The 12476-nt window shown below is 40.5% G+C and overlaps 1 protein-coding gene across 6 annotated transcripts; it reads right to left on the bottom strand.

The window, feature by feature from the left end:
* Window positions 1-1460: 1460 nt before the first annotated feature.
* LOC117549415 lies at window positions 1461-4203 on the bottom strand. 6 transcript variants are annotated; one of them, XM_034221319.1, is made up of 7 exons: window positions 4068-4203; window positions 2840-3011; window positions 2374-2606; window positions 2161-2205; window positions 1947-2011; window positions 1686-1701; window positions 1461-1638 (listed from the first exon to the last, which is right to left on the bottom strand). In XM_034221319.1, the coding sequence occupies exons 1-7, from the start codon at window positions 4092-4094 to the stop codon at window positions 1546-1548; spliced, it is 651 nt and encodes a 216-aa protein (XP_034077210.1). In that variant the 5' UTR covers window positions 4095-4203; the 3' UTR covers window positions 1461-1545. The 6 variants fall into 6 exon arrangements, 5 of the variants coding, with proteins under 5 accessions (XP_034077210.1, XP_034077203.1, XP_034077227.1 ...); XR_004569479.1 differs by having other exon boundaries at window positions 1461-1701; window positions 2287-2606; XM_034221312.1 differs by having other exon boundaries at window positions 1461-1701.
* Between the last annotated feature and the right edge of the window lie 8273 nt (window positions 4204-12476).

The raw sequence follows: 12476 nt of genomic DNA, 5'->3' as shown, positions 1-12476 counted from the left end.
GGATGACTCTCACGACTCTCAGTATGTGAAAAAACTCAAAGCCATATAAATGTATGGGCCTACATTAAAACAACTTAATATGACATATGTTAACATTAGATTACTATTTGCCCGACCTATCGAAAACAGCTTATGTTCAAACGTCATTAGTCGTATACTGTTTATTATAGACGTGTGAGAACAAATCTCATAACATGCAATCATCGTGGTCTCTAATAATTACAGAGCAGTTGAGGGGTTACTAGTAGTGGAATTAAGTACATTTACTCAAGTTCTGTACTTGGGTAAAGATTTGAAGGACTTTCTTTACTCAACTGAGGCAAATATTGTACTTTGTAGCCTACTCCTCTACATTTAGTCTAAAGCATTAGTTACAATCTAAGTTTAACTTTCATCAGTATAGAAAGTAATTGAAATAAACCTTACCAAGTGAATAATGTGAAGGAATGTGTTTGAGTTGTCACCTTGTCACTATGTCAGTGTTGGTTAATGTGGGTGTGTGGATTAATGGTAGTTAAAATCACCCATGAAGATACACTTCATTTAGTTTTGTTTATGACGAAAATGAGCCGAATAGGGAGCCCTCATTTTGTCAAATGCAACGCTTGCGACTGATTTTTTATTTATTTAACAAAAGCATTATGCCTGGATATTAGTTTGACTTTTTGCCATAATTGTAAAGGAAATGGAACGCAATAACGGACTCTGGCTTCGATACAAATTGTAATTGTTGCACGCTACAATAATCCGTCTTTGCAAATAAAGTCTTAAAAAAGACAGGTAATATTTATTTATTATTGGTTTTTCTTTTTTTGCCATTTCTCTGTTTTCATCCTTAATAATTGTTCAGCCAATAGGCGCATTCACACCGCAGGACTTTCCCTGGTACTTTGGTTCTTTAGTTCCGTTAGTACCAATAATGTCGCGTTCACACCGCCGGGACTACTCAGTGCCGGGAACTCTTTTGGAACTCTTTTCAATAGTATGAAGCTGCAGCGTCGGAGACGACACTTGTAGAACCACACACACAGGTCCCGCGTCACGAGCACACACACAGGTCCCCGCGTCACGTGACGGGGTCCCACGTGACCTGCGTCACGTGACGGGAACCATATTCTGTTGCACGTTCACATGAATGTTTATATGTATATTCTGTTAATTTAGTTGAGAATTTCAAAAATGAATAAAAATGAATTTCAAAAATATAGTCTTTTATATGTATATTAAACAACACTGTTAATTTAGTTTTGGGTATGTTTATAATTCTCGGTTCATTATTATTCAAAAGAAAACAACACTGTTAAACACTGTTCCTTCTACAGTATCATAATTCTCGTTTCATTATTATTATTAATAAATCAAAGGTGTCTTCGAAGAGGTGCTAGATTACTGAAAAACAACTGTTAGTGTGTTCATGCACCAGCCTGCAAAAGATAAACAAGCAGTTTGACCGAGAGGCATTTCAGTTCAGAATACATTTTTATTTATTTTTATTGCGGGGTCTGCTGATTCTTCACTGGGGGTGAGGCGGGGTCTGCTGATTCTTCACTGGGGGTGAGGCGGGGTCTGCTGATTCTTCACTGGGGGTGAGGCGGGGTCTGCTGTTCCCTCTCTGGTCGTGGCACTCTGAATATTGGCTGAAGGGTTCCCTCCAGCAAGCTTCTGGCCTCCAGAGTCCAAAAGGCAAACCTTTGGCCATGCCTTTGAAACAATAAGAACAAGACGTCATCTAAAGTATTGCAGAGGGAAAGGCTAAGGCATTGGTGCACAATTGATATGCATTAATAATCTCAACAGATATTGCCATCCAGAGTCTTACAGCTCTTGTTACTGATGGTCTACTGATCTGTACATGGTTAACCTAATATAATAGATCATCTACAAGTGACCCTCAAAATAAAGTGTTACTTAAATCAAAACACACATATTGTTAAGGGCTTTCATACCCTTGTATTTCAAACAGCTCCATGAGAAGAAGACACCACCACTTCCTAATCAAAGGCATGTCCCTCTGAATGAAATTAGAAAGTGACAAAAACAATTTTTGATTCACAATGTCCACAATAAATCATTTTTCTTCAACATGAACAGTATGATGCAACATAAGCAACACTTTAAGTAGGCATTTACTTCTTTAGTAAATACAAATCCTAAACTAACCTCCTGGAATTGAAACCCGGCGTTTGTAACAATGGACAGAGTGTACTGGAACAGAGAAGATGGAAAACAAAGCATTATATTTACAATGTTTACAGAAGCCTGCAAACGTGCCAACTGATACCCTACCATAAGCATACAAATCCCGCAGTAATTTCCACAGATCTGGCGTGGCAAGCCCTAAAATCAACATCAAAAAAAGATAACATTAAATACATGACTGATAGATAAACCCCAAGTCTTCTCCGTCACATGATGATTTGTACATGATGTGCAGATGATGGGGATTGCTGGATCTGGGATGATGGGGGTTATGGCAGAGTGCTTTGCCTTGCACAAAGCGAGGTGCTTTACAAAGCCAGATTTGCGAGTATGCATGGATTGGCAGTAACAGCAGTGAAAATGATAGTCTGGTCGGCAATTTAATCCACATCTGTGAATGGTATACCCTTAAACATAAGAACATAGAATTGTAGTATTATTATTTTGTGATCATATTATTTAAAAGTGTAAATTATGAATACCAAACATCTGGATCAAGTAACTGGTCACCACAAACAAATCATAGGACTTGTTTTGATGTATTGCTCAAATGGAACTGATCATAACATTTAGGCTGCTTTTAATGCAGACACATTGCAACTCCATTTGCATTTCACAAGAGAATGTAAGCTAACTTTACCTTCATGGAGAACTGCACGCTGGAAGTGGCTCTCGAGATGGCTTTTCACCTTGCAGTGTTTTGTTGGAGAGAATAAACGAGAGACACAGAACGGGCAGTGGAAGTCATTGCAACACGTCGTGCACCGTTGAAGGTCCGGCAAGGATCTCCCCTCTCGGATTGTAATATGCATCTTGAAAAAGAGAGAGCCTAATTGGTCAAACTGAACATTTTGAAACAATTTCACAGACAGACATAAATTAGGCTTAATTGTTAGATTCTGACACGACAGATTCTAACCTACAGAATAGGCCGACATAACTGACTAAAACACCTCATGCAATATTACAAAACATGTCAAAATGATGACACTGTCTGATAAACGGTAAACAGGCAGTCAGCACAGTGAAGATTATTTACAATGAATTCAAATTGTAATACAATGATTATTAAAGAAGCATTTACACTGAAGACAGAACTTAGGCTACTGCTGATTTAATGTAGTGGACATATTGACATGCTTTTGTCATCCGTTGAAGTTTAATTAATTAGCTGACTATAATTAATCATTAGGGTTGGGAAGTTTACTTTTTTTAAATGTAGTAGGTTACAGATGAGTAATTACCCTGTTAAAAATGTAATAAGTAATGTAACTTGACTATGTAACTATTTGTATTGAAATTCTAATGTTAATTATGGTTATTTTATGTTTTTTGTGAGTCACTTTGGATAAAAGCCTCTGTCAAATAACATAACCATAACATACGGTTTCATTAAACAAATAAACAAAATGGTTAACAGTTGGTTTTGCAGCGAGTCATCATAGGCTAACAGATGACATTTAGCACTTGTTGCTTGTATGGCTGTTCAATACAACAGAATAGTTGTTAACTTAAAAAAAAAAACATGATTCACATTACTCACACTATTACTGTAATTAGTGATTCAATTAATCAACTATGACACCTAGTTGGGCTTGCCAAATCACGCTAGTTTCATTAAACAAATGATCAAATATGCTAAAGAAGCTAATGCTTTTGCTAATGCTTTTGCCGAAAGCTATAGCTAATGAATAGTTGTTTTTAGAGACTTTAATACGGTTAGAAGCTATCATAAGCAAACAGATGTTTGTTTGTATTGCCTTAACACTATCATAGTTAATGTTGGCTAATCACACTTCATTTCAAGACACCGGAATTGTTATTAATGTTAAACAAATAAAACTGTAAAAGCACTACACATTACTCACATTCTCTGCGTTGACGTTCACATTCATGTGAACGTGCTCCGTCACGTGCCGCCGTGACGCGGGACCTGTGTGTGTCGTCTCCGACGCTGCAGCTTCATGCTACTCACTCTTTTGGCCATTTTTAGTCCCTGCTAGAGAGGTGGTACTAACCTGGTGATAAAAGAGTGCCAATTTCTATTCTATTTCTATTGGCTGGGCGAATTGCAAACCACGCCCCGTTAGACTCTGAATTTGTTTTGTTAGGCAGCCATTTTTTTCCTCGCTACAAAACCACATCCACACCTGAGCGAATAGGTTGTTTGTACTTTAAAGCATGACTACACGTACAACACCGGAGCGGTGGAATGATGAGGAAGTGTCGGCGCTTCTGGCAATTTACGCCGAGGACGGGATGCAGCAGCTTCTACAGAAAGCAGTTCCCAACTCTAAATGTTTTGAGCGATGTTCGCAAAAGCTACTTGAGCTGGGAATCGTGCACAGTGCACACGGATGCCGGGTAAAAATAAAGAAACTCAGGCAGGACTATAAAAAAATTAAAGACCACAATAATAAGAGTGGTAACGATTTTCTATTGTTATTATATATATATATTGCCACTGTTTTTTAATACTGACACCTAACTTGCACTAAGGTGTGTATACCCCCTCCCCCTGTAGTTCTTCTTCTCTCGTTTTTTTTTGTACTCGCCGTGAAGTGGTTTTGCGGCCTGCCAGTAAACCCAGAGAAGAAGAAGACGAAGTGACGTCAGCGTAATATTGCCTCAGGGAAAGTCCTGCGGTGTGAATGCGGCTATGGCACTAGCCCCCTGGCGGATTCAGTGCCGTGGTACTTTAGTGTAAAGTACCGCAAGTCCTGCGGTGTGAAAGCGGCTAATGTGCGCATGCATGGATCAAAGTGTCCGTGAAGGGATGCACATTCTCCCTCTGCTTAGTAACTGCCTGGCGTACATCATGTTTCCAACGTAAGCCTGCGCATTTTATACCCGCCATCATATCATATGTGTAGTCAGGGCCGGACTGGGACAATAAGTCAGGCCGGGAATTACACACCCAGGCCACTACCAGTTTTTTGTGCCATTTTGCTGGATTTATTTGTCAATATTTACAGCGTTGCTGCCCGTAGTGATAGCCCTCTACATCTACTACCCAATAATAAACATATGGACATGGGTTACTATTTAAAAAAAATTGCAAATCTATTTAGGAACCTATGTGAACATATTTTAAGTGGGGGTGGACCTCAACTCCTATAGGAGGGTCCGGGGGCATGCTCCCCCGGTAAGATTTGTTTTTAATGTTGGACTTAAATGCATCAATCTGGTGCACTTTGAGGGGGAAATAAAGAGAGAGACTACACCTATATGAAACAGAACTGTATACATTTAAATAATCATAAAATCATAAGAACATGGCCATAACCAATAACATACCATATCCAATTTTTAAAAACATTGAAACTTGTTTATTTATTTGTTTTTGGTTCATTTATAGTTGTGAGTGTGTCTGGGCTCCTGAACCAGCCTCACCTGTCTCCCCCCTGCTCCTCTTTGAGGCAGCAGCAAAGACTAGTTTTAGCTCTCAACAAGTTTTAATAGTTTATCTTACCTTTTTTTCACCTAGTTAACGTTTTTTTATATATTATTCATGCATATTTTACTAATCACTCCCCCCTCAAATGGAAATATGTGTTTACATAAATGGTGACCAAACCGTTTGAGACCCACTGGGATAACTTAGACTAAGTTAACTATCTAAACACTCAGAGAGTCCTTTACCTCACCTGAGCTGTAGTTATCAGTCTCTCAGTCTGACAGCAGAGGACTCTCCTCCACCTTGTTGTTGAACAAGCTCCTTATATCCGTTAGCGCAGCTAGCTAGCACCAGATGCTAACAACAACAACAATACACGTAACCGGTGCGCGTGCTTTATCTCACTCGCTTGCGCCACACATAACACCAGGGCCGTTTCTAGCTTTTTGGGGGCCCTATGCAAGATGCTGTTTGGGGGCCCTAGTTTTGACTACAATGGGGGGGATTCTGAAGCCTTTAAAGGTCCCATGTCATGGCCATTTCCACTGATCATAATTCCATTGTTGAGGTCTAGAATAGATTTATATTGTGCAATTTTCCAAAATCACTTTGGTTTCTCAAACTGTGAGCACAGTGTGCTCTGATTGGTTGGGACGTTGTGAATCGAGCTGAGCTCCGTGGAGGTGTGGTTTCCTTGTTTAGCGATACACAGCGAAACACAGCCAAACTCACCCTGAGCACACACAAAGTCACAGCCGAAGTAAAAACAATAAGTGTGGCTTGATATTGAGTAAGAAAAAGGTTGATAAACGCTGTGAGAATGGGTCTGCAGAGAGAATGGGTCTGCAGAGAGAATTTCGCCGCGATCCCAACTGTCTGTTATCAGCCTGCAGCCAGGGAGGAGAAATCAGCAGAGCTGCCTGCACTGAGTGTGTGAGGAAGTCCGTGGATTGGTCAATTTGGACCAATCAGCGGGGGCTTAACGTAACGGCTCCGCAGACGTAACGTAACGGCTCCACGGATTGGTCCATTTGGTTCCGGGTAACGCATGACATCATGAGTTACCCGGAAGAATCAATGGACAGTGACGTATCTCCAACGAGGCGTTTTGGGGAGGTATTTTCTGTGTTAGAGTTTTACTCGCTACAGGTTGTACTTTGAGGGTTTTGACTCTGCAGACCGTTTACATGCATAAAAAAACCTTCATAACACACAAGGGGACGGGTAATAACCAGTGCTTGAATTGGAATGAAAAAGGTGCCAGTACTCTAAAATCAGCAACTTTTTCAAGTCAATTTTATATATACAGCCCACAAACAAGAATTTGGCTACTATAATGCTGGTGGGTTTGTCTCTTTACTACTGTATATTTTAGAAAGGTTCACTGTACTTTTTTTTTGATAGGCAGCGGATATGGCTAAAGCTCAGTAAGGTCAATATTAACTGAAAATATAGCAATCAAAGTCTAGATCTTCTGCTGAAGACACATGAAGCAGAGACCTTTCAGGTGAGAGCCCCTCTGGTGGTGTTCAACATTAATGACAAGGAAACAAAGCTCTGGTCAGAAGCATTTTTTATAAAAAGCTTTAACAAAATTAAGTATTTCTGTACATTTTGAATGCAATCTAACTTTCCAACTCAGAAAACGAAAAAGTGCCAAAAGTCTTCTCACATGGCTGAGCTGCTTTGCAATATACTTCACCACTGAAGAATACAAATATGTATAAAGTAAACTATGATGCAATCTAACTTTCCAACTCAGAAAAATGATAAAGAGCATGAACAAAGAACATGTAAAAACAAATGCAAAATTTGCACAATCTAAAATGAGAAACTGTAACTGCAAGTAACAAAGTCTGAGCCATGGTAAAGAATTACATTGAACACCAAGCTGATCAGATAACTCCCTGGTTGGTCTGAAGTCCTTCTATCTCCAGGATCTGTACAAATCGGCACATTATGCCAAAAGTCTTCTCACTGGGTGAGCTGCTTTGCAATATACTTCACATTGTTAGAAAAGGCTCCAGAAGGCCTTGGGGACATCAGTATCAGGGGCTGGAGCTGGACAGGCTCTTTCATCAGCACTTCTCCTTCCCTTTGCCAGCCAGGACCTCACATACTGTTCCGGATTGAACTGTCCTAGTGATGGTCCATTACATTTAATGAAAACCAGGCTGGACAGTCGGCTGACAGAGAGAGCATTCCTTTTTGCAGTAAGGATATCGTTCATGCAGCTGAATGCCCGCTCACACTCACTAGTGGAGACAGCGATGGTTCGGACTGCTTTCAGTAGAGGCTCCATGGCAGCAGGTGTACGGGATGCCCTGGTTTCCTTGTATTCGCGAAAGCCCTGAACAGTCTCTCTTCTGTCCACTTTCAGCACTTCGCACAAACGTAGCACCTCTACGTCCCCATACTGTACGTCTAACTCCTCTTCAGGCCAACTTCCAGGATGGATAACTTTCATGTCCTGGATTAGCTGATTGTCCCGGGCCTCCCGGCCATGTAATGGGATTTCTCTTGTGCTGACATGAGAGGAGGTTGTGGAAGTCATTCTGTGTCTCAGATTCTCTACCATACTGCGGAAAAACTGACCTGCATGAATCTGTACAAGCCTGCCATTCTCACGCAGGGCAACACCCTTGAAGGACTTCTCAGCTAGAGCTGTATGAACTGTAGTCATGTGTGGGCCAGGCATGGTGACCATGGATTCAAAAACTCGTATTTCTCGAGTTAAGAGCCTATCTGCTGTAGGCAGTGTCATCTCTCTTTTTTGGAGTTGCCGAGAGAGGTTGCTGAGCTCTGTGAGCGCATCGTACATCAGTCCCAGATTGCTGACAAACGTTGCAGATGTGAGCACATCATCCAGGCCCTTGTACTTTGCTCTGTCTCTGGAATCCCTGCTCGTGTCGTTTGCAGCATTTGTGAAGTGATCATGAAGTACTCGGTAGTTTTCACAGACTGCTCTGACGCTCCTTTCACTTGAAGCCACCCAGCGGATGGACAAAACACGCCCTATCACCAGGAGACGCTGTCCGACTGCTTGCGCACACTGCGCTAACTGCCTCTGATTTTTGGGGGAGGCATGGAACAAGGAATAGAGTTTGTCAAAAAAGATCTGGAAATGATTGAGCCCTGAGACCTCCTTGACCACATCCCCAACTGCCAGCTCTAGACGATGATTGGAGCAGTGCCACACAAACAGGCTTGGGAATTTACTACACAACTGGGTAGCAACGCCTGTTCTCTTCCCTAGCATGACTGAAGCCCCATCACATGCAAAAGAAACGAAACACTGACCTAAAAAGTCCTCGTTAAAATCTCTTCCAAGACACTCCATTAACGCCTTTGTGATGTCATCAGCCGTTGTTCCATCCAACTCGATCAGCTCTCAAAAAAACGTTTCGGGCTCAGCATCAGCTAATGCTGAGCGTAGACACACAACAAGCACCGTTTTACCACTAATAGTGGTAGATTCATCGACCAAAACACAGAGTTTTCTTTGGTTTTCTGTAATGTCTTTTGCCATTTTTTTCTTCAGCTCATGAGCTATGTGGTCGATGATTTCGCCACAGGTTTTATTGGAGTGCAAAACCCTGCCCACGTTCAGCCCATTCAGTTTCTGTACATTCAAATCAATTGGCATGTCTGTGAATGGCCGGCTATGTTTGCCAATTTTATATGCCGTTCGAAAAACTCTGATAGTCGTGTCTAATTCAGATTTATGCATAGACTGCACTTGATGTTGAATAGTTTCACGTGAAGCAGATGTAAGGATGTCAGCAGCTTTTACATGGGCTTGTGATTCTTTATGTTCTTTGATTTTTTTTCTCAGGCTAGCTTGTTGTTTGCCCTTGTCAACACCGAAATGAGACACTGCACACTCACCCCATTCAGTTGACAGTTTCAGTCCTTGTCCAGTGTGTATTCCCAAAGATTTGACATCTCTGCATATCCGACATCCTAGCTTCTTATCTTTAAGAAGGAGCCATGCATTGGTCTTGCAAAAATATTGCACCTGGTCCGTTGTCCAGCAGTCAGGTGCATCGCTTTGCCCGGTGTTGGTGGTGGCAGTTGCGCCAGCAGCAGCTAACGTTAGAGGCTCTGGAGGAGGCGGCGGAGCTAGTGCTAATGCTAATGCACTAGAACTTGGAGCAGGAGGATCAACCAAAGAAAGCTCCCCATCAGACACAATTTCCAACACAGGCACAGCATTCTCTGTATTTGAAGTTTCTTCCGGCGACAACCGCTGTCTTTTTGCACTTTTATTAATCCACGCTAACATTTTAGAAATGCTCATTTGTGACGTGACTTGCTTTCCTTCTCTCGGGGGCGTGCCTGCTCTGTTCTATCACTCTACATAGCCACCCACTGGGTGGGAGTTGCACTGCATAAACACAACACACGTGCATCTAGGTATGTAAATTGTAAAGCATTAAAACATGGTTTTACTAACAGTTTTCAGTATGTTGTTACTTCGGCATTATTATTATTATTATTTTGAAACGTGTATTACTATTAAATCACGGTCAAATAGGTTAATTTTGACATAGTCGTTTCCACCACAGTATTTACTTGGAGAAGATAAGCCCCGCCCCCTCTCCAGCACGTTCTGTTTGAATGACAGGAGTAAACAGCTGACAGCCGCTGTGAAACTCCAGCGGTTAGAGCGATGAGAATGTCCGTTCGGCACCTCATGACGCATCTACTGAGTACCGGGCGGCTGTATATATATATATGGATGTATAATAAGAACGGCGGGAGAGTGTTGAGTACTGGCACGGTGCATGAGTACCGGAGTACCGCCAGCATGCCGGTACTGAGCAAGAAGTGCCGGTACTCCATGGGTCAGAACCAGAAGTGCCGGTACTGCGTACCGGTGAGTACCGGCCCAATTCCAGCACTGGTAATAACCGGAAAAGCATGACATGGGACCTTTAAGATGATCTGTGGAGATGCATCAATCAGGCTAATTTCACGAAAACCAAGCAATTGAAAATGACAAAAAATGATATTAAAAAGGTAAACAATAAGGCTCCTCTATGTCAATAAATGCAAGAGATGCAGCATTTTCTCAGCTGTCAGCCCAACGATGATTTAATAATAATAATAATAATTTCAATTTATATAGCGCCTTTCACGAAACCCAAGGACGCTTTACAATGGGAAGTAACAAAACAAAAAGTAATAATAATCATACAGATACATAGGCTGATTTGGACTTTATTACCCCAAAAACCCAAGCCACAGTTTTGCTATCATTGCAGTTTAGTCGTGTTTATATCCTACATTGGATTTGTAAGCATAATGCTTCACCGGCCACTCACAGGAGGGGGCTTGGCTGTCTGCAAATAAAGACGGCTCATTTTAATTCTCCCCAAATATATTGAGGCTGAACCTGAACTTTGAATTCTCTGCTCACATCATAATCTTGGCGATCTTGTTAAAATTGTGAATGCAGAATTAAAAATACTATGTAACTGGTTTGCAGTTAATAAATTATCCCTTAATGTGGCCAAAACAAATGACATGTTATTCAATACAAAGTCTGAGAGCAGAAATTACTGCATTATACGGATTTGCAATACAGAGATAGAAAAAGTTGGTGCATGTACATTTTTAGGACTGCTTGTTGAAGAAAAACTCAATTGGAAGCACTATATAAATTATATACAGACTAAACTGTCAAAAACAATAGGTATTTTGTATCATACTAAGAACATTCTTGAAGAAAATATACTCTCTATAACAGTCTATTTCTCCCTTACCTTTAATACTGCTCCGAAATATGGGGAAACACGTACTCAACAAATCTACAAAAAATAATAACATCCCAAAAAAAAGTATTACGAATAGTCTGTGGTGTTGGTAAATATGAACACACAACTCCCATATTTAAAAAAACTCAATCTATTAAAACGTGTTGAGATAGTACAGCTTAAAACAGTACTGATTATGCACAACATTTTCCATAACAAAATGCCTAATAACATTCAAAAGCAGTTCCAAACCACAGCGTGAACATATGAATGTAAAAAAGGTCACTTGAAAATAAGTGTTCACAATGTTTATATGCAATTATGCATATATTATTATTATTATTCATTTGCCAAGTGCATTAATTTCCAAAAAAAGATAGTTGAAACTGCTATTGACATGTGCAGAAAATGACCCTATATCTAGTTTTCGTATATATATATGCATTTATTGTTTTCCTGCCCTAACTTTTATTTAATTTTTTCTCTTGTTTTCTTAATTTCTTTGTACTCCTTCATTTCTATACGTTTTTGACGCAATAATGCCGCTGTATTAGGATGATGCACGGGAGGGCTACTTTCCACAAGCTATGCTTCAGCCCTCCCGCTTCTACTAATTTTGTTCATCTTTGTGTGTATGAATTAAACTTATTTTGTTTATCGGATGAATAAAAAAAAAAATACTTTCAGCTTGGGGGCCCCCTAGTGGCCGCGGGGGCCCTATGCCCCCGCATAGTCCGCATATAGGAAGAAACGGTCCTGCATAACACACACCCTCCCGAGCTTGAATGACACACAGAGACCAATCGAGGGCATTAGTATGATCTGTATGAAAGTGGCCATGTCGGCAGGCCACATCATGTAGACAGCCAGTCACCCTCTGTGAGGCAAAGTCAGACGCACATTTGCGCAGCGTTGCGTTCACAATTATGGAGGACGGAACATGACTTAAGTATAAATAAATAAATGTATGAAGAAATACAGGAATAAATAAATTACGTACATAAATACAGGAATAAATAAATAAATACGTAAATAAATAAATAAATACAGGAATAAATAAATGACGAAATAAATACAGAAATAAATAAATGTTGAAATGAATACACAAATAAATAAATAAA

Source organism: Gymnodraco acuticeps, unplaced genomic scaffold, assembly GCF_902827175.1.
Source record: "Gymnodraco acuticeps unplaced genomic scaffold, fGymAcu1.1, whole genome shotgun sequence".
Classification (NCBI taxonomy): domain Eukaryota; kingdom Metazoa; phylum Chordata; class Actinopteri; order Perciformes; family Bathydraconidae; genus Gymnodraco; species Gymnodraco acuticeps.
Note: the sequence above shows the minus strand (reverse complement) of the source record. Positions and strands in the feature narration are given on the sequence as shown.